The sequence below is a fragment of the Xiphophorus maculatus genome, chromosome 3 (genome assembly GCF_002775205.1).
Source record: "Xiphophorus maculatus strain JP 163 A chromosome 3, X_maculatus-5.0-male, whole genome shotgun sequence".
In the NCBI taxonomy this organism is placed as follows: Eukaryota; Metazoa; Chordata; class Actinopteri; order Cyprinodontiformes; family Poeciliidae; genus Xiphophorus; species Xiphophorus maculatus.
The window spans coordinates 5,487,995-5,507,755 of NC_036445.1; the positions used below are offsets into that span (position 1 = coordinate 5,487,995).

General features: G+C 39.4%; 1 protein-coding gene across 1 annotated transcript; it reads right to left on the minus strand.

Moving 5' to 3' along the window:
• Positions 1–502: 502 nt before the first annotated feature.
• stk40 (serine/threonine kinase 40) lies at positions 503–18,877 on the minus strand. The gene is made up of 11 exons (XM_005795953.2): positions 18,663–18,877; positions 14,554–14,680; positions 14,007–14,092; positions 13,677–13,820; positions 12,136–12,360; positions 11,858–11,910; positions 7,088–7,203; positions 5,519–5,663; positions 5,100–5,219; positions 4,844–4,928; positions 503–4,462 (listed from the first exon to the last, which is right to left on the minus strand). Exons 2-11 carry the CDS (start codon positions 14,669–14,671, stop codon positions 4,244–4,246), a joined length of 1,311 nt encoding a protein of 436 aa, XP_005796010.1. The 5' UTR covers positions 14,672–14,680; positions 18,663–18,877; the 3' UTR covers positions 503–4,243.
• Positions 18,878–19,761: the final 884 nt, after the last annotated feature.

Here is a 19,761-nt window from a genome sequence, read left to right on the forward strand (position 1 = left end):
ATGGAGTCCATGTGTTGATTTCCTGGTCCCCAAACCTTATAATGAAAATAGTTGCCAAAAACAGTATGCACCTATGGCAAGGTAGGTGTGTGTGTGAGCGTGTGTGGGCGTGTGTGTAGGGGAATGGGGATCAGTAGCGAAACCCCATAGGGAACTACTGTTAGTTAGCAGAGGGTTTCCTGCTTGACGTTTGCTTCGTTCTGACCCAAAACTGAACTTGCCAAAGAGGAAATCTGTAGAGATGCACAAAGACTCATTCATCATGCTCTTTCTTCACATTTTAAACCTACCAATGCACCCATTGACAGTTTTCACTAAATCATCTCATCTATTTGTTTACTTCTACAGAAAGAAACATAAACAAGAACATTGTCTTTAAGGAGTTACAAAAAAAAAAAAAAACTCAAACTGTTTTTACCTTGACCTTAAGTAAATTGTTTTTAAGCATACTGCGCCACCTAGTGGTAAATTATCAAAGTTCAGTAAGGACAAGACAAAGTTGAACGCTTCCATATCAAAGTTTATTGCTGACATGCATGTAGAGATCTGATGACGTAGAAAAATATGTTTTTTTTATACAAATGCGTTTATCTGTACAGTTAATCAGTTTTCCGTATTTAGATGCCCATATCCAACCAAGCAGCTCACAACACTTTGTGACTCCATGTTTCACATCCCTGCATTGAATTTACAGTTGGATCAGTCAGTAATATCTCAAATATGTACTGACAATTTTAACCAACACGTCTGTATTACTCACCCCGCTGGGGGAAGATGATCTGACAAAATGTTTTCTGGACTCGCCTTGCACGTTCTGAGTTTTACTAATTTACCTCATCGTACAAAGTATTTCCAGATTAAACATTGAGCATAGTACAATCTAAGAATCATTGGGGAGAGTAAATAACAATTACTGATGTGTATTTGTTTCTCATGGTGATTGCATCAGACATTGCCCATAAATACCCCCTAAATGTTAGTATTCAGTGGTGGCAATGGAGTTTTCTGATGAACCTAGACTACTACAATACTGCTGAATACTCACAGAATTCACATTGAGATGGGAGAAAGCCGGCGGCTCTCTAAGTTTCATTTTAAACTCTGGATGTGATGTCAGATGGCCAACGTGGCCCAAAGAACGAGTCGATCACCATGTGCTGAAACAGAGCTGGTAAGTCACAGGGTAGAGCTTTTGTACATAAAGTCTGACCGTCACAGTCATCATGGTACATTATTTACATACTGACCAGAGAGTGCAGCCTTGGGTTGGGGTTTAGGGGTTAATGGCAACAAAAGATTTTCACTACAAAAACCCCTCCCGTAAATTAAGATGAGAAAATCCATTTATTATTATCATCATTTCTTTAAAAAATAGAACTATGCAAAAGTCAGTCTTAATATTAGTGTAGCTTAAGGTGACCACAAGAAAACAATTGAGTAATCCTAAGAGAAAAGGAAATGCTACTCTTTCACAAATGTGTCTGAGAAGGAAAAGGATTTGGATTGCTGAAGTGGAACCACTGTTTAAAGCTGAGAGAGCAAACAGCTGTGGGGCCTTGTTTTAAGGAGAGTTCTTGACTGTCTACAATCAATGTCTGTGATACAAGCACCAGTGGTTTGGAGAGGGAGGGTCTACACAAGTGAATAAATAAATCAACATGAAACTACAAGGAAAAATAGAGCAGTAAAAGACATTTGAAGAGACTCTATGTTCATGCAATTTGAATATAAATAGGAAAAAAAGCATCTAAAGCCATAAAGCAAGTACCAATATGCAAAGGCAAGATGCACAGTACAGATGCCTAACAGTCACTGGTTAGTAGCATTGCCATGGTTTCAAAAATAGTTCTGTAAAAAACAGAATAATGCATCAAGCGAACCCAGAAACTGCACTTATAGACCTGTGAGTTTGTATTTTCATTTAACTACAGAATATTACAGTAATATTTATCTGCCACTGGCTAGGGCTCAGAGGGGCCCACATAGTGAGATAAGAAGAGCATGTACAAGGTGAGTTTGGGAGAAAAAAGTTACACCGCCTTGCAGACGTATTAATACCCAGAATGTCCTCACATTTCATCAGGTATTTTAATGAAGTTACAATTGGGATATGTGACATACCAACACATAGTTCATAACTAAAAAGTAAAATACATGGTGTGATTTTGAAAATCACACCATGTATTTTAAGCTCCATGTTCTCTGATGCGACTAAATAAAATTTAATGCAACCAATTGCCTTTAGAAGTCATCTAATTTGAAAATCAACCTGTGTGCAACTTAATCCCAGTACTAATAGGGTGTACTGCATTCTTTGACAGCTTTAGAAGTTTGCTAGTGAACAATGGGGAACAAATAGCACCACGAAGACCAATGAAAACAGCAGACAAACCAGAAATAAAGGATATTTAAAGCACATCATGGCTTTAAACAATATCCCGAGAGTCCAGTACAAACAACAAAGGATTGGGTGGCAAGACTGTTGAAAGACAGGGCAACACAACAAAGGGGAGGACTAAAATTTGGGCTTTTTGGGCTGCATGTAGCACCAAAATGTGGATCTATTGCATATTAAATCAGGGAGCTGAATTAAAATGTATGCCACAGGTCTAAGATTATTTTTCCCCTAAATGTATCCTTTAACTTCACAATGAAGAACTGCTTTGTGTTGGCTTAGCATATAAAAACCAATGAAATACATTAAAGTGTGTAGATTTTGTGTGAAAAAGAGGTAATAATACGTCTGAAAGGAGATGTATATGATCTTTTTCAATCTTAAAGCATTCACGTCATTCCCCCCCCCGACAAAAAAAAAAAACTCATTCAGTCAAGCCCCACCTCAGCAGAGCCTGGTCTGTGTTTCACAGTGTCTGCCATAGAGGCAGGCCAGATAACAGAACACAACAATAAGTGGAAGATAGCTTAAAGGGTCAGAGAGTTTCAGCTTCATACACCCTTGTTTGTCTGACCCCAACCTACACACACAGCATGCACACTTCAGGATACTGCAGATTCATCAAAGCGAAGAAATGACTGTTCACATTCACACAGAGAAAAAAAAAACCCACTTGTCCCATGATTGGTTTTGATAAGAAGACATAGGGAAGCTACCTGGAAGTCAAACAATTCTAAATGAGTCTGAAAGTACCAGTTTCCTTGGCTAAGAAGAAATTTAAGACAGGATTTTTGGCAACGGAAACATGACGTGCCGGATAGTCATTGTAGCGGCACTAAGGAAGAGTTACCATCATCAACATAAGTTGGCCTCATTTAGTTCTTGGCATTGGGACTCCCAGGTACCTCACAATAGCTGCCGAGGTGCTAAAAAGATTTCCACAGGGATGAGAAAGAAGCAGGAGACGATGCAGAGCGTGAATTTCAACGCAAGCTTTGATATTGAAATCTTTCTTCAATTAAACTACTGAGATAAAATGCTACTTATTCAGGCAAATACAAAGCTTATTCAGATTTTTAGAAACCGCCTAAAACGGTTTTAAAGCAGTTTCACTCCAACTGAAAACATTAATGCTTTATGCCACTGGTGGGTTGAGACTCGGTCGTTACAATCCCTCGCCTCAGAACTGCGAGTATGGTTTAGAAACAGAAGGACAGAGACGGAGAGGTAGATTGATTTGAAGAGTTATGGTTAGAACAATGCAGAAAAAAATCAAAGAGAGAGAGGGAGAGAAAGAGAGAAAAAAGGTGGAATGGAGGTATACATGAATGACATCTGTGATCAAGTAACTGGACTTGAGAAAATTCCAAACCATGGTGAAAAGAGGGGGGAGTTGCTACATGATTCTGGACCTGTATTGCTCAGGGAAGCCAGAATGGATGGGGAAGATTTAGAGGTGCAAGGAAGAGGCGTCAGGGGTTAATAGTTTCTTCAACACTGCAGGTAGAACCTCATCAGCACCGCGACACACCATGCCGACGAGTTTGATGCACAGTGACTAACAAGTGGACAAAGAACCTTTGAGTCGGGAGTTTCGTGTCCAGGCCAGAGATGATCCAGACTGGGAAAGTGAAGCTCTGAGATGTGAATCTGCTCTGGTACCCGACTATGCGTCTGCTCCACTTAGCTTACTAAAACCCCAGTATGCATCTGTCTGCTTGCCGGCTCAGGAAGGTCTTCCTGTGTGCCAGTTTTGTTTTGGGTATTTTTCTCCCAAGTTCTCTCTGGTCTCCATGGGTGTATTTAGTTCCCAGGGAGGCATAAGAGGTTGGTGTGGCTGGTTGAGGGTTATTTCCGGAGGAATCGTTGAGCAAGAGCAGTAGCGTCGAATGGACTGACTGGTTGGGCGTCGTGACCCAGACGTCTGACAGGTGGGATGTTGCCAAACTGCCTCTTGGTGAGAAAGCTCTTGGCTTCATGAATAGTGTTCTTCTCTTCAGCCAGCAGCAGCTGCTGGCGCATGTAGTTCTCAAATTCGTACTGCGAAGACTCTTCGATTGCCTTGGCCTGTGTTGAAAAATCAAATTCTGCTCAATGTGATGTAGTTACTGCACTAATACACATATAAAATATGTCTAAAAAGTGTACAATTTGTTCATTTTAGTTATAGATAAAAAGCTCCCATTGAGCAAGATGTAGAACTCTGACATTTTCTTCAATGCTTTTACATTTTGTCACATGGAAACCAAAACCTTGCAGCTTAAGTTAACATTGCTCGGTTGGATTTTATTTATGTGTATACAAGTAAAGCAGGGTGAATAAAAAGCTCAGTCTCATTTTCAGGATTTCATTCATCAAAAAATTGCAGATCGTGCATTACTTCCCTTCTTCACAATTAAGGACTACATTTTGTTGAGAAAACCTGTTCTCTTTTTTTTAATATCTTACCTCCTGTAAATGTTCTTGGTTATTGACCTGATCGTCAATATCTGGAACTACCTGTAGAGGGCCACTCATCGATGAAACCGACTGCCTGTGATTGAAAAAGCACCACAATATGATTAACTAATTAACAGAAATGAGAGTTTAATATTAAGTATGTGAACTGCTATGATAACTGGCCATGGCATATAGTCAACCCCGATATGTAACACATCCTGAATAAGTTCAGTTTTTTCAGACAGCCAGCAGGTGGTGCAGTTACCATGAAGCAATAATGGCACTGAGTGACTCCAGCACTTCTCCTGCAGCCAGCCTCTGCTGAGGGTCCAGCACGAGCAGCTTTCGAATGAGGCACACTGTGTTCTCAGACACACGACCATCTCTGAGGTAGGGAGAGAACGTAGAAGGTGGTTATTTTAACCAAAAAAAATTAATAAATAAAAAGTGTCACAGATTTAGCAAAAACATTAGGAAAATCCTTCAGTGCTACACAGAACGCAAATAGAAATCCTTAGTAAATCAAGAACTTAGAAAAAAAACCCACAAAAATAAACAAGTCATAATTTAGTCACAATGGGAGATGTTTTGACATCAGTTTAACAAAATTTATCATTGACTTGTTTAAAGTTATGAAAGAATGGATACAGAGTTTCCTCAGCTCTGCTTCAAATTAACACTCACTCTGGAATAGAGTACTCTGCAGCCTTGATTTTGCGGAAGAGTTCTTGAGGTATGCTGTCATAAAAAGGAAACTGGCCATACAGCATGGTGAACAAGACAACGCCGAGGGCCCACATGTCGCTGGGTTTACCGCGGTATGGGCGACCTGGGGGCAAAAAGGAGAGGGGCATCTCAGTTTTTGTCAAAACACACAGATACGTACAGATAAAATGATCCAGACACACACAACACAGAGGGCAACATTATTTTACTCTAATGACGGATTGCTTCCTGTTTTAACACAGGCGTGACCAAACATTCAGCGAGTTCAATCCCTGTCAAGTCACGAAGTTTTAATGATTAACAAAACTGGCAAACACGAACTGCATGACTCAGCATTTATGATGCTTCCTTGAAATCCGCAACTTTTTAAATGTGGAGAGCTGCTTGTTAAAGCAAACAGAGGCAATCAAGAAGCTGTGTATGTGGAGCTGATGAGGCTGTAGCATCATAGGCTGCGCTTTACCATAGGCGGTGTTGTTCCAGCCAGAGAGGCGGCAGCAACAGCAGACGGCAATTATATTCAAGCTTGTGTCACACATACACAGGCGGGGGATGGGAGTCGATGGGAGTAGTTTCCCTTTGGTGAGTCATCAGCGGATGAGTCACTGAAGCTCTGTTTAATTGTGTGCCTGTCACGTTATGCTGATATGTACGCAACGCTTTTATCTGCTGTTTGAACTGCTGGACAGGCTGCAAGATTGATATCATTCTAAATTCAAGACAGCATCCAGGATGTTGATCAGGAAATGAATATTCAAACGGATGCAACTATGGTTTTCTACAGGAGAGTGTGGCCAAGCACTGATGTTGGCGATTAGGAGTATTGTAGCTTTTCCTGATGTTTTTCTATGTATGCAGATAGCATTATGTGAGAAAAATGGGACATTGCCATGAATACAAAAACAAAAACAAGACAAAAACAAATTCTGGGTATCGCAGTTCACAGATTGCAACACAACTTCCGTGAAACTGCTTAATAAACGGAAAATCATGCAGGGTTTTATATTACGCAATTCTACAACAAAATCCCAGGATGGTTTCTACAATCTAATAAGTTTAACTACAATATTTGACTGACAAGGATCCAGTACATTTTAAAGGCTTTTTTAGTTAAGACTACATTCCATTGTAGTTTGATTCACTTGTAACAGCACTGAATCAATAGTCTAACACATTTTTACACCATGTAGGTGTTTATGCTATATTTCAATTTCAAACTTTGATACACAACTTCCTGTTTTTATGATTTCACAGATAGAGTAAAGAGCATCTGCCCAGTTGAGATTTGTTATCAGTTTTCTCCCCACAAATCATAAAACTGCTACTCAGCACTGTGGCAAAGAGCTTTTCACTATTTTTTCACTATAAAACTGCAGAATGCCAAGAACAATCTGATCTGTATTAGACATAGGTTATCAGAATATGTCCAACCCAATGTGTACACTGGCAGCATTTATTTCTTTACTGGAAATCTAAACAGGAACTTCTTCAAGCAAGACTTTACATTGGACATCATTTTCCACTTACCACTTAATACATCAGGACTAATGTAGGCAGGGCTGCCTCTCTGGTCTTTCAGCAGGTCATCCTCACTCACCAGATGTTTTCCCAGGCAGAAGTTAGTGATGGTAATGCGGTGTGTCCTGATAAACAGAAAGAAAAAAATTTATAACCGCTTTTAAATTTATAGCTGAGTCAACATAAGACAGTGAATGTATCAGGGACCACGATGGCCTTTCATGGTACACAAAAAGCCATCAAATATCTATGTCGCTGCAGTTTCAAAACTGCCAGAACACTAAAGCTTAAGAACCGTACGATGGAAAAATCCTTTTAATGGGGTGCCAGAGTAACCGAAGGTTACCGAAGTACTTTACTAATCTAGTAAAGTTACTAATCTACTTTACTAGATTAGTAAAGTACTGCACTTTACTAATCTAGATACAGCAAAGACACATCTAGGTGAAGTTTAAACTGAGCATCAGAAGGGGGAAGAAAAAAAGCTTTCAATTCATGGAGAAACACCAAAAGTGGACAGACAATAATAACAGCCCGGAAAAATATTGCCTGGTCGCATGAGTCTCATTTTAGCTGCCGCATTTAAATGGAGGGGTCCGAATTTGGTGTAAGGAAGATGAAAGCGTGGATAATTTTAAGACTGTTTGTGCCAATTAAGAATCTTTTAAACACCACACTCAACCTGAGTATTAATGCCAACCAGGTCCATCTCTATAACCACAGTGCAGCTATCAAATCATCTTACTGGTTTCTTGTGAATAACAGAATTAAACTTCAATGACATCCACAATCACCGTCAAATCTGCAGGAACTGAGCAATACCATGTCAGCATGAACTAAAATCTATGCAGAGAAAAAGTTGCGGTTCTAAAGGCAAATTCAGAACTGCCATTCTGGCAATACTAGCAATGTGTACCTAATAAAGTGACCAGTGAGTGGTCTATCACCGTACATGCTAATTGAAATTAAAAGACAAACTGAAACTATCTGAGCTTAAATTGCTGACTTTTAAAGTTAGCTTCAGTTCTCTCTGACAAAGACATTTTTTAGTGTAGTTTTAGTCTGTTTCTCACCGCATTAGTCACACACATGAAGTACTTTCTAACCTTATAATTAACCCATTTCAATTGTTTTGATGCAAAGTTTTGCAGAAGTGCACAGTAAGACATCTTGAATGAACATTAAATTTACAAAGAATGTGAACTTCTCATATTTTGATATATGAGGCTTTGTTATTATGCTATGTTCTCATAGTGTAAAGTACATTGACTATCAAGAGTAACCCGAATTACTGGCTGAATTAATAAAGGATCAAGGCAATATAGTTAGTGCCTTAAAACTGATAAGACTTTTAGCAATTTGGTGTCTGCTGAAATGTGTCACTAGGAACTGGATCAAAGTAAATTTACTTTGCTCATGATCGAGTGAAACCTGACTGTCTTGAAACTTTTCTGTAGAGGGAAAAAAAGTTGCACTTTGACAAACATATGAGTCAACCTGTGGCTTATGATAATTGCTGCAATGACTAAACCTGCACAGTGATGTGTTGGAAACTGATTTTATATAAGCTGCAGAAGATTTGAAATGTATACACAACCATGCAACATGATATGCATCCATAATCACTCCCATGCTGAAGTGGATTGCAGACCATTGCAAAGCACACTGCAATGGTCTAAAAAGACACACACACCAAAAAGAAAAAGAAGAAAAAAAAGAGCTGTCAGCCTGGGTATTCTCCACATCACGCTTTTCACCCACATCCGCTTTCTAAAAAGCCTGAGGTCAACAGCTTCCCCTATTCTCTCTCACTTTCACACCGTGGTCCGTCGCACACATTCGCCACTCCCGTAAAGGCACCTCGATCCCAATCCCGATGAACACTGACTGACGACATAAACCTCACTGTGGAAAACTGACACTAGGTGACATAAAGCTTTTTATGAGATTCACCCCTTCTGACTAATTTTGCAATAAATGCTTCCAACCATAGATGGCCTTATGAGTTAACCGAGGAATGTGCAAAGCTTCAAGGACTCTCCTTTATGAACGAGTATTTTCAATTGTGCTTTTGTCTGCGAGCATCACAACCCAGGCTTCTATTCTTGCACCGGAGATTGGATAAATGAGATTGCATGTTCGCCTTGTGAGGCAAGGGTCCCTGAGGACAGTGGATAGACCACGCCGTCTCCGCTTCCTTGTCACATGACTCCGGTCAGGAAACCAGAGACCTAAACAGCCCAGATGACTTCTCCTTTCCGGCCCATAATAAAAATACATGTGACGAGAAGCAAGGTTAATCACAGGGCAGCTTCTACAGCATGCATCAGTTCTCAGAATTGGCCATTGCTTGAAGGGTTTCAATGACACTCGGGCTTTAGTTGAGCAACAGCCAAAAGAAAAGGTGCCATCACAGACATAGTCAAAAATCAGCATAACTTCATGAAACATACATTCTTGAAATTCATTTGTGTCTTAAAACGTATGGAGCAGAATATTATATAACATATCCAAAGGAATTTCATTTTTTATATAGGAAGTCATTAAAATTTAAAAATACCCAATCACTGGCTGTGCAGATTGATTTATCACATCCTGCTTTCACAACAGCTGGCTCTGGGAGAGGAAGTCGCATCATTTCTTGCACAAAGTGCTGATGTTTTCTGATGCATTTCCCAGAACTCTGACAAACAACAGGGGAAGTAAGTGGCGTTTGATTGAGTAAGTCTCTAAATGGTCAGTTTTCCCCACACCCACTGTCCGTTCACATACATACACACACACGCACCCCAGCCAGGAGAGTGTAGTACATGGTGAGAAAAAAAAAGAAAAAAAAAAAGAGGAAGACAAAGAAAATGGGTGGCTATGTTAAAAAGAAAAAGCAAAACACAGAGGAAAGAAATTATGACAATTTGTGTGCACACGTAGGTAAGTGAGTTCGTGTGTGAGTGACTTGCACTGCGGTGAGTCAGCTCTGAGCTATTGAGCCTTTGGCATGTCTCTCCTTTGTCTCCAGCTGGGACGGAGTGTTCCTCACATCTACTCTGCTCCCCTCCACCCGCATCTTCTGGCCAAAACACCATTTCATCACTATTGCCACTACTTCTTACTACCGCTGCAGGTAGAAGGAACCAGGACAAAGAAAAGACCTTGTTGCTTTTCAATGCACATAGTAAGAACTTTGTTTTGGACTATCATGATTGTCAATTGTTGCTGGAGATGTAAGGTTAATATACTTTTGGAAAAGAAGGTGACTTTATAATGCATGCACACACATTACTTACTGAAACTCTTGTCTCTAACAATAACAATTAGCTGAATTCACCACATGTGCACACAAACAAGGAATTTGACTTCAGTTACAGTTTGCTCTGAAATACATACAATATATAAAAAGGCAAAATAAAAATAACATTTTTCATTCTGGCTTAGAGCAAGGGAGAACAACATTTCAATAGGAAGTGTTGTAATGTAGCACTGCAAAAATGTTGGAATCTTGGAATATTTATATAGAAACTGATGTTTCAATAATACAAGCCAAATTAATCACTGATGTAAAAGATCTTAAAAATCATCAACTCATTTTGTTTTTCCTTTCAAAAAATTTTTTTAAACTCAGTTTACAGTGGCATGAAGTTGTATGCTCCTGGTACAAATAGTTAATAATTGATAACAGCAGTAAGGCTACAAAAATATTTTTTTCTGATCTTTTATAACATTTTATATCACAGTTCCAAAGAAAAATTAAACCAGGTAAAATCTGCATAGGTAGGTCACAAGTTTGGAAAACTGGAGATTGGTAATCGACTGCAAAATTCTGTTTGCTGCATCGCTTTATTTTTTTGCACAAAGAATCTAAACAAAGCTGTAAGGAAACCCCAACAGAAACCAGAGTTGTAGCTCCCTGAGAGCCACTGACAGACCAACACAGTAGAATTGCTTACTGTGGCAAAGGCTTTTTGTGTAGGTTGAAAATACAATGTACAAAAAGGTATAAATCAAGCTAAAGTGAGTGTAGGAACAAAGTGAGTGTGTGTCAGCTTAAGTCATTCAGTCATACCAAAGCAACACCCTCAACAGTTCAAATGAAGTCTGTAAGATCACCCACTTGTTTTTAAAATGAAATCAATGTACATTTAATGCAAATTCTAATTTTAATACTTTTCTAAGCATTTATTAAGTAAATGACAGCCAAATTTAAAAACATTCTCACAGTGAGGAAGAGTGGTTCTCACCATCTGAATACAAGCCTTTCATATCCCCTGTGCATGAGTTGGTTGGAGGGAGTTTACAGATGAGTAGTTTTCCATCCTGCACGTCTAATCTAAGCTGCAGCACTTTGACCTGCAGCACTTTGACCTCAGGTGCACTCAACAGGGTCTTCTGTGCATTACTAAATTACTCATACACCCCCAAACCCAAACACTTTCCCACTGAGATCAAAGCAGAGGCATATTCATTGTTTTGTTTGGCACCAGAGTCCATTTTCAAAACTCTGACCATGGGGAATGAATCATCTATCATTACTCAACACCCAGACACATTTGAGCACAAGAGAGCAAGACTTCAGGTTCCTGAGTGTAATTTCACTTATAGTCAAAGAATGTGGCCTCTATGTGGGTTTAAAGCTTAATACAAACACTGGATCCAAATTCTGGGGTCCAGTCGGCCATCAGGCACAATACTAACAGGCTAAAACAGCAAAATTGGCACAAAAGGCAGCGTTATTCAGCACGACTTGACCGACAATGCGAGATGAGTGACTGAGCATCGACTTACCGTTTGTTCAGCACCATATTTCCCAGCTTGAGGTCTCTATGCACAATGTTTTTCTGCAGGCAGGAAAAAAAGAAGTATGGTCACATTGTACTCAATGAATCATTGACAAAACAAGAATTAGTTTCTGGGAGTGGCACACGATCCTTGGAAGTGAGTAATCAAAAAAATTTGTATCTAACAAACAACAACAAAGAACTTTTCTACATTGATGAAAGATTGAAGAAAATGAGCTGATTTTGTTGCACATTTGTACTCTTTAGTAGTGTAATAAGACCAACCTTATGGAGGGCCTCCACCACACGCACAACATCGTAGAAAATGACAATAGCTTCACGCTCGCTCAGTCTCTTCTCCTTTATGACGTAATGCTGGAGGTTTATTAGATCTGCCGTCTTGTCACTGAAATCGTGAGCGCAGAGGCAGTCCAGGACAAGGCAGATCCGCTTCTTCATCTTACGAACTTTGTTGGCTTCCATGTCCTCTACTATTTCATAGGCGCGATCCTGAATCCAGAAATAAGTGCGGGGAATTAGCAATGGGAGGGTGTTCATTTGATTTAATTTGACAGAACAGAATTTGAGATCTATTTGTGGAATGCAAACAATGCAACCAGTGAGATTTCTCAAAGCAAGTATCTACAGTTACACAGAGAAGTCCTTCATCTTGGCTGGTGACCAGAATCTGACTATTCTTGGCTAATACAGAAAAGATGTTCTGGTTTATCATAATAAACATTCAACATGTTTGTCAGGGGATATTAAGGAAATGTCAAAGGGAAATTAAGAGTCTAAATTCTCAAGGGAATAAACATATATAATGCTGTGTTAGTAATGTAAGCCACACTAATGACTAAAATCAGAAGATACAGGAGGTTTACAGGTCAACTCCATGTTTATTTTCCCCCATTTGTCTAAAGTACTAGTAAAACTTGTTGTTCAGGGTCTCTTCTCTCATGCAGCACCTCTGGCTCTTATTTAAATCATTAATAATTGTCCTGAACAGGATTGCCAGAAAAATATATTTTCAATCCTGCTAATATATCTTGTTTCATTATTGTTCAATAACAATCTGAATCACAAAAACTGTATCTGATAAGAATAAGACATCTCCACAGTCAGTGTGAGAGAATATGATATAAAAAAGATGAGAAAGATCATTCCTATTCTTAAAACTCAAGCTACAAACGGTAGACTCACCATTTGTTTTCTATTGATTTCTGTATCAGGTTAACAGTTTTTTTTAATGCAGTCAGCATCTCTGAAAGAATGAACAATGAACTGGTTCACAGACAGAAGAGCTGAACTACAATAATCCAATCAATATGGCAGAACTAAATGAATCAGCATGCACGGCTTAATACTGCTATTATAAGGACGCTGAAAGTGAAACGGAACGTGAATAAAAGACAAACGGAGAAGACTGAATCAGAGCTGATGGAATAACAAATTTAAAGGAGAAGGCAGATGGGGCAGCAGGTGAAGAAAGGGGAAGGGTTGCTGTGAACAGAGAGCAGCAGATAAATATAGCTTTTATTGTATTTCTACTTCTCTACTGAAACAACCTTTATAAGGAAAGTACAGGCAGGTGGCTTGAGCGATGACAAACTTGTTTCTGCTAAAGCTGAACTGATAAAATCAAATTGTTACTTGCTCTGGTGTTAAATATATTCATAAACAAAAATGACTGAAAAGAGGCTATGGCAGAGAGATAATGCTGTATTTAGAAAGTTAATCACATATTATTCTTACGAAAACAATAATACTCTTTGTTTATTTAACTTAAACCTGCTAAGATATGTAGGTAAAGTAAAAACGTCTACCTGAAAAAGGCCATGATGGTGAACCACACCATCCTGGTTGTGCAGCAGAGAAAGGAGAGAGTATTCTGTATGCAGCAGCATCTTCCCCTGTCGCTCCTCCTGGGTCTCCCCCACGGAGTCTACTCGCTCCTCCAGCGTCAGGATCTGCAGAACAGAGCAAAAATTAAGCACCAGAAAAAGATCTAAATGGATTCAATAAAATTAATGAATAAAATGTGCACTGTGAAAAGGTCTGAAGTTCAGCTGCTTAAAATTTGCCAAGACAATGAGGATTTTGAAATAACTGCAATTATAGGAGAACATGAAAATACCTGAATATAACAGACTTACTTTGAGCTGATAGAAGTCATCTGTGCCATCTTTCCTGGCCAAACACTGGACTATACTCGGTACTGGCGAGTTGCCCAGGCGAGGTCCTGCAAGGACGAGAAGAGGAACAGCTGCATGACCAAAAGGCATTCTACGCCGCTGGTCTGTTTGCTCTTCCCAAAACTCATTAAGGGCAGCGTGTGCAGGTATCCATTAACACCCCAAGTGCAATGTTTTCTTTGGCAAAGTATCTGGTAAATAATGCAGGACATCTACTGCAGAATTCACATACACTTGATAGAATAGGAAAGGAATATATGATACTGGAGGAAAGAAAGAAGAAAGTGCCCCAGCATAGATTCCAGCTTTTCTGGCCGATGTCATGAGGATCAGCAAAATTCTTCAAATTCTTGTCTCAGGCGTGTGTAAGTCCACAGTGTACTCACACAGGCACCCTGCAACTTATGCATACAGATGGTTTGGCTGAATTATCTGCAGGTTATGCAAGGTAGCTATACACACTGTATTTATCTATCAATTCCCCTTTAAACAGTAGTAGCTTCCATACCGAGGATGAAGGGGCCGGCTCTCTTGGCGTTACTGCCAGATATCCCAGGACACTGCAGCTTGCTGGCCCTGCCTGATGTCTCTCCAGCCCCCCTATCTGACGAGCGCCGTTTGGACATACTGGAGCTCTGCAGGGAACAAATCTGATTAGTTCATGGGATAAAGATAGCCAAGTAAAAGGGAAAGTACACACATGTGAGAATAACAACATCTCTAAATGACTGAGGAAAAATGTACAAATAAGCTTTAATAAACAGCATACATAGTTCTAAAAATAAGGATACATTGAGCTTCAGGGGAACCAGTTAAATGAGAGGACACTAGTTTGTGAACCGAGGTTAAAAGGGCTAAAGTTCATGACAGCTCCACCCAGTCCATTTCAAATCTCCCTCCCCTCACATTTACACACCTTGGTGTGAATGTGAGGCCATTACAGCTCCATTTAGAATAATGGCTGCTGGCGTGAAGGCCAGCACCTCAGATCCAATCTCTACATTAGGCATTGTGCTTGTCACAATCTGCAATTTAAAATAGAAGGCACTTGAATGCAAATGCATGACTCTAGCAAGACAGGAGCATTTTCATTTGCCTCTCTAATCCTGAGCTTTTTTCTTGCAGCGGTTTAGAAAAATCCCCATGCTTTTTAATCTGCACGCTTTATTGCAGAATCTGTGCAAAGAGCTTATCTATCCTTTAAACATGAATGCATGTTTTAACATGACCAAAAAGTTAAAATGCCAAGCCATTGCTCAATAATAAGGAAGCAAGATTCAGATGCCAGCAGTGACAGTGACAGTGTGACACATTGTCATTATAGAAACTACTCTAACCGACACAGTGGTTCTCATTCACCTCCCAGAAATCAGAGAGCGAGAGGTATGCTGTGTTTACTGATAGGCCAATGTGATGAAATGCCATCTGTTTCCCGTAATGGGGAAGTAGAGCCTTTACTGAGAGGAATGATTCATCCTGCTGTCGTCCCAAGTTTTCATTGAACAGAAAGGCTTCAATGTTTGGATAATAATCTTCCCAAAATGTCAAACGGTTTCCCCGTGCATTCCCAGAAGGCACAGGAAGCTACAGGAGAGGAAACATAGCATGTATTGTCATATTAAGGTGATTAAAAGGTGCGGAAACAGAATTTGAAAGATTTTAAAGGTAAAATATTTGCTCAAACCAACACACAACACAGATAAAACGTAACACAAAATTTTGAAACTGTATTGTATAACTGTGCAATCCCAGAGTTTCATTTCTGATAAATTAAGAAACCTTCCTGTTGCAAAACCAACTGTGCACCGTTTTCTAGTTGGGAATCTGGGGCACGGAGGAGGTAGCACAGTTGGCTGTTCAGTGAGGGCTAGTACGAATTCTCACTTCCATGAGGCTTTTTGTGATCCCAGACAGCAGACAGTGTCATCATCATGTCTCTCTCCCATCTGTCTCCGTTTCTGCTAGTCATCACCCACGGAGTCTGATGAGCTGAGGTTTTCTGACAGTGTTTATGGCACAAGTCAGAGTGACACCAAGTCACACTGGGAATAGTGGAATAGCATATTACTCTAGAGGACACAAAGAAGCAGTTCAACAGGTAGGACACTTCATGATGATGCCAATGATCTGGTGACTATAGACATGGTGGACTTGAAATTAAACAGAGATGGATACTGGAATCAGAACATTTTCCCCAATTCTGCAATTTAAATAAATGTTTTTCCCATGTTCATTAAATGCATGATAAGCAATTAACATCTTTCTCTCTGAAACAACATTTTTACTCATTAAAATCAGATCAAAAGAGGTGTATGCATTAATGCAATAAATACAACAATAACACATGGACTATCCTCACAGACACACATCACAGACTGTTTTCTTCACACACACAACCTGTAAATTTTATCTGCCATTATTTATCTATAATCCATTCCCTAACATTCTTGTATATTCTGTATAATCTGTGCATATAGCTCCCATATTTATATTTATACACAATATCTATATCTCTTGTTATAACTCCTTATAGTCCATACATACATAGTCTTGTACATCCGTAAATAAATATTTATATCTCGTAGAGCACTTCTGGATAGATGCAAACTACATCTCGTTGCTTGTACTTGTGACAGTGCAATGACAATAAAGTTGAATTCTATTCTATTCTATAAAAGGAGAGAATTGTAATTCAAATATTTTCACTCGTGTTAAAGTACTTAAAAATTATCAATGGAACCAATCAGAAGGAATTAAACATGTAAATAAAAATGCACCAATCAATCTGGTAGTGATCAAAATTGGCCGATTTACCCCCCTAAATCATGAAAATGTTTTTTCGCCTCCTCCATAATGCACACAAATTAAAAAGACCCCCACATTACAAACACATAGACCAGGAGTATGTACTTTAATGCAATTTATTTAATGCCTAACAGAAATAAAGGGTGGGGACAAATGCTTTAAGGCATCATTTTTAATAATTCCTAAAGCCTTAATCACAGAACCTGCAGAACATATAGTCATTTATGAGTTAAAACCTTTCCGTCAGACATCAAAGGAAAGCACAAATCTGTATTGGTCAGAAAAGACCCTCTCCTATGTTAAATGCAAGGTGGGTAGTTTCAGTTTATTCACATGATTATTTAGTAAAATTTAGAGATGCAACAGTGAGTCAGCCAGATGAACTGATCTGTGACCTGTAGATTATTGACTTTGATTTGACATTTTTGCTAACTTTAATAAAACTAAAGTAAAGGTTAGAGCAATGTGCTTTAAAGCATAAATAAGGATCATCTTCAGAGCTGCACATTTCTTCTTAAATGTGTCATAGTTCTTGTACATGCATGTCAATCATTATCCTGGATTAAAAACAACCAACTCACTGACATAAATGCATAACACACAGAAGACAGGCTCATTGTCTGTCAGCTAAAGAACCTGCTGCAGAGTTGTGAAGCCAAACCCAGACACATATGAAAAAAGCAAAAGGTCGATGCAACCAACTCCTGCATGCTGACCTAAATGACATCAGCTTGATGACAGCATACGCAGCTATCCTTTTCCTTTTCTAACACTGCTGCAACTCTCTGCACACAGCCAGTGGTCTGGCAAACAGGACTGGCTGTGACTATACCAGAGGGAGGACAAGAACAGATCCAGCCTCTGAATCATATCACACGAGAAGAGGAGAGGAGAGACACGCTGCCAGTGCCCACAAGAAATGTGGGCTTCCTTAAATAGTATCAGAACAAAACAACCACGTAGGTGTCTCACGACTCACCTACTCAGACTCAATGCCATGTGTCTGGGCACTGCAAGAAAAAGCTGCAAATTCATATCTCATATGCACACATGAGAAAGAAACACATTTCAAGTCAATAAATCTAAAAATGTGCCGCTTTTGGATCTACAAAGAATGCCAGCTCACACACTTTTCCTCAGCTGTAGACCCCATTCATCATTCCAATAACAATGCCCTTGACCACCCCGCCACGCAAAGGTCACGCCATAAAACCAAATAACAAAAATGATTGTAACAGCACAAAGGCTGCAATGCATTGCTTGGTGCCATTTTGGGTCCACAAGGTCTGGACACTCTGTTCTGGCAGCGTGTTGTGTAAACCGAACGAGTTGTAGAGTAAAGCGCTGACGTTACGCCTTGCAAGTTGGACACAAGCAGCTCACAACTTGAACAGCAAAGTGTCAGGGACAGATCTTACGTAGAGCTTCTATCATAAACACACGCCGTGTTTTATTCGTGTAAAATATGACTTACACTATAATTAGTGCATAAACGAACTCAGGTGAAGTCAACTCCGTTTCTCGGCCAAACACGTTACAACAGCCCGGGACTCACGAGCCACACAAAGGGACATACAACACAACAAGGAGCGGGGCGCAAACCTCACACAGCCGTTGTTAGCATAAATACGTTTGATTCAAAACGCACCGTGGAGGTTTAAATATGGCTGTTGGCGAGCTACGTTCCAGCCAAGGCAAAGCTGAACTCTGTCGGGGTGCTGGGAGGCCATTTAAACAAAGTACGCTCAACGTTACAGCTGGCTCACGGTGAGAGACGAAGCTAGATAGCAACGGAGTCACAGCCTCGCTTACCTCAAAGCCAAAACCGCCGGCTAAGATCTGCGTTGTCTTCTTAAAATATCAACATTTCTCAGGCGAACGTTGTGGTGGGTGTACGGAGCTTCTCTCTCAGCCGGGAGAAGCTTCGGGGGTTTTAGTTTCGCGTTGTTTAGCCTCTATTACTGAAATGAGCAATTAAGGAAAAGCCTCCGCTTCTCGCTGATCGCATCTTTCCACAGCGACAGCACCACCTGACAACGGAAATGACGCACAAGAACGTTTGATTGACAGCTCGGTCTAACCAATGACAGCCGTTGTTTCTCTGTGAATGGCCGTGCCCTGATGATGAAATTCTCAACATAATAAAAAAAAAAAAGTTGCTAAATGAAACCATGACATCATGGGACTTCTCATTAGAGCTATTTGCCAAAATTAATCAATTTTAATTCAGACATCATTTGTCTTTTATAACACAACATATCATGGTCAACTTTTCTATTTGAATTTTGATATTTTGTTGCATTGTTTGAATTGAATTCTTCTTGCTGTTTGTGCTTTTTGCTCACGTTTTTAGACAAATGTTTATTTTAAAGAAGTTTACTTGCATTCTGTACTTACACTAAATGTTTGAGCTATATATGTTTGAGCAACAAAATGTGTTGAACAGAATTCAACACATTTTGTTGAATTCTGTTCAATGACAATAAATGCTATCTATCTATCTATCTATCTATCTATCTATCTATCTATCTATCTATCTATCTATCTATCTATCTATCTATCTATCTATCTATCTATCTATCTATCTATCTATCTATCTATCTATCTATCTATCTATCTATCAGTTGTTTCAAGAAAATTTAACAATAACAAAACATGTTTGGGAGGAGAGCGTCTAAAATTTCACTAAGATCTTCAGAGGTCATTTAAGCCATATTTTTTGAAAACGATCTTATCTGCTCAATACTTGAGGACCGATCCTAATTGCTTAAGTGGAAGATGACTTATCTTGGGCATTCCACATGTCATCCAAAACAATTCTCAAGATCGTTCTCACATTTATGTCTACATGCCTTTTAAAGATATATGTTGTGTGGACACATTCTGATCAAAATAAAGGTGGATTAAGATG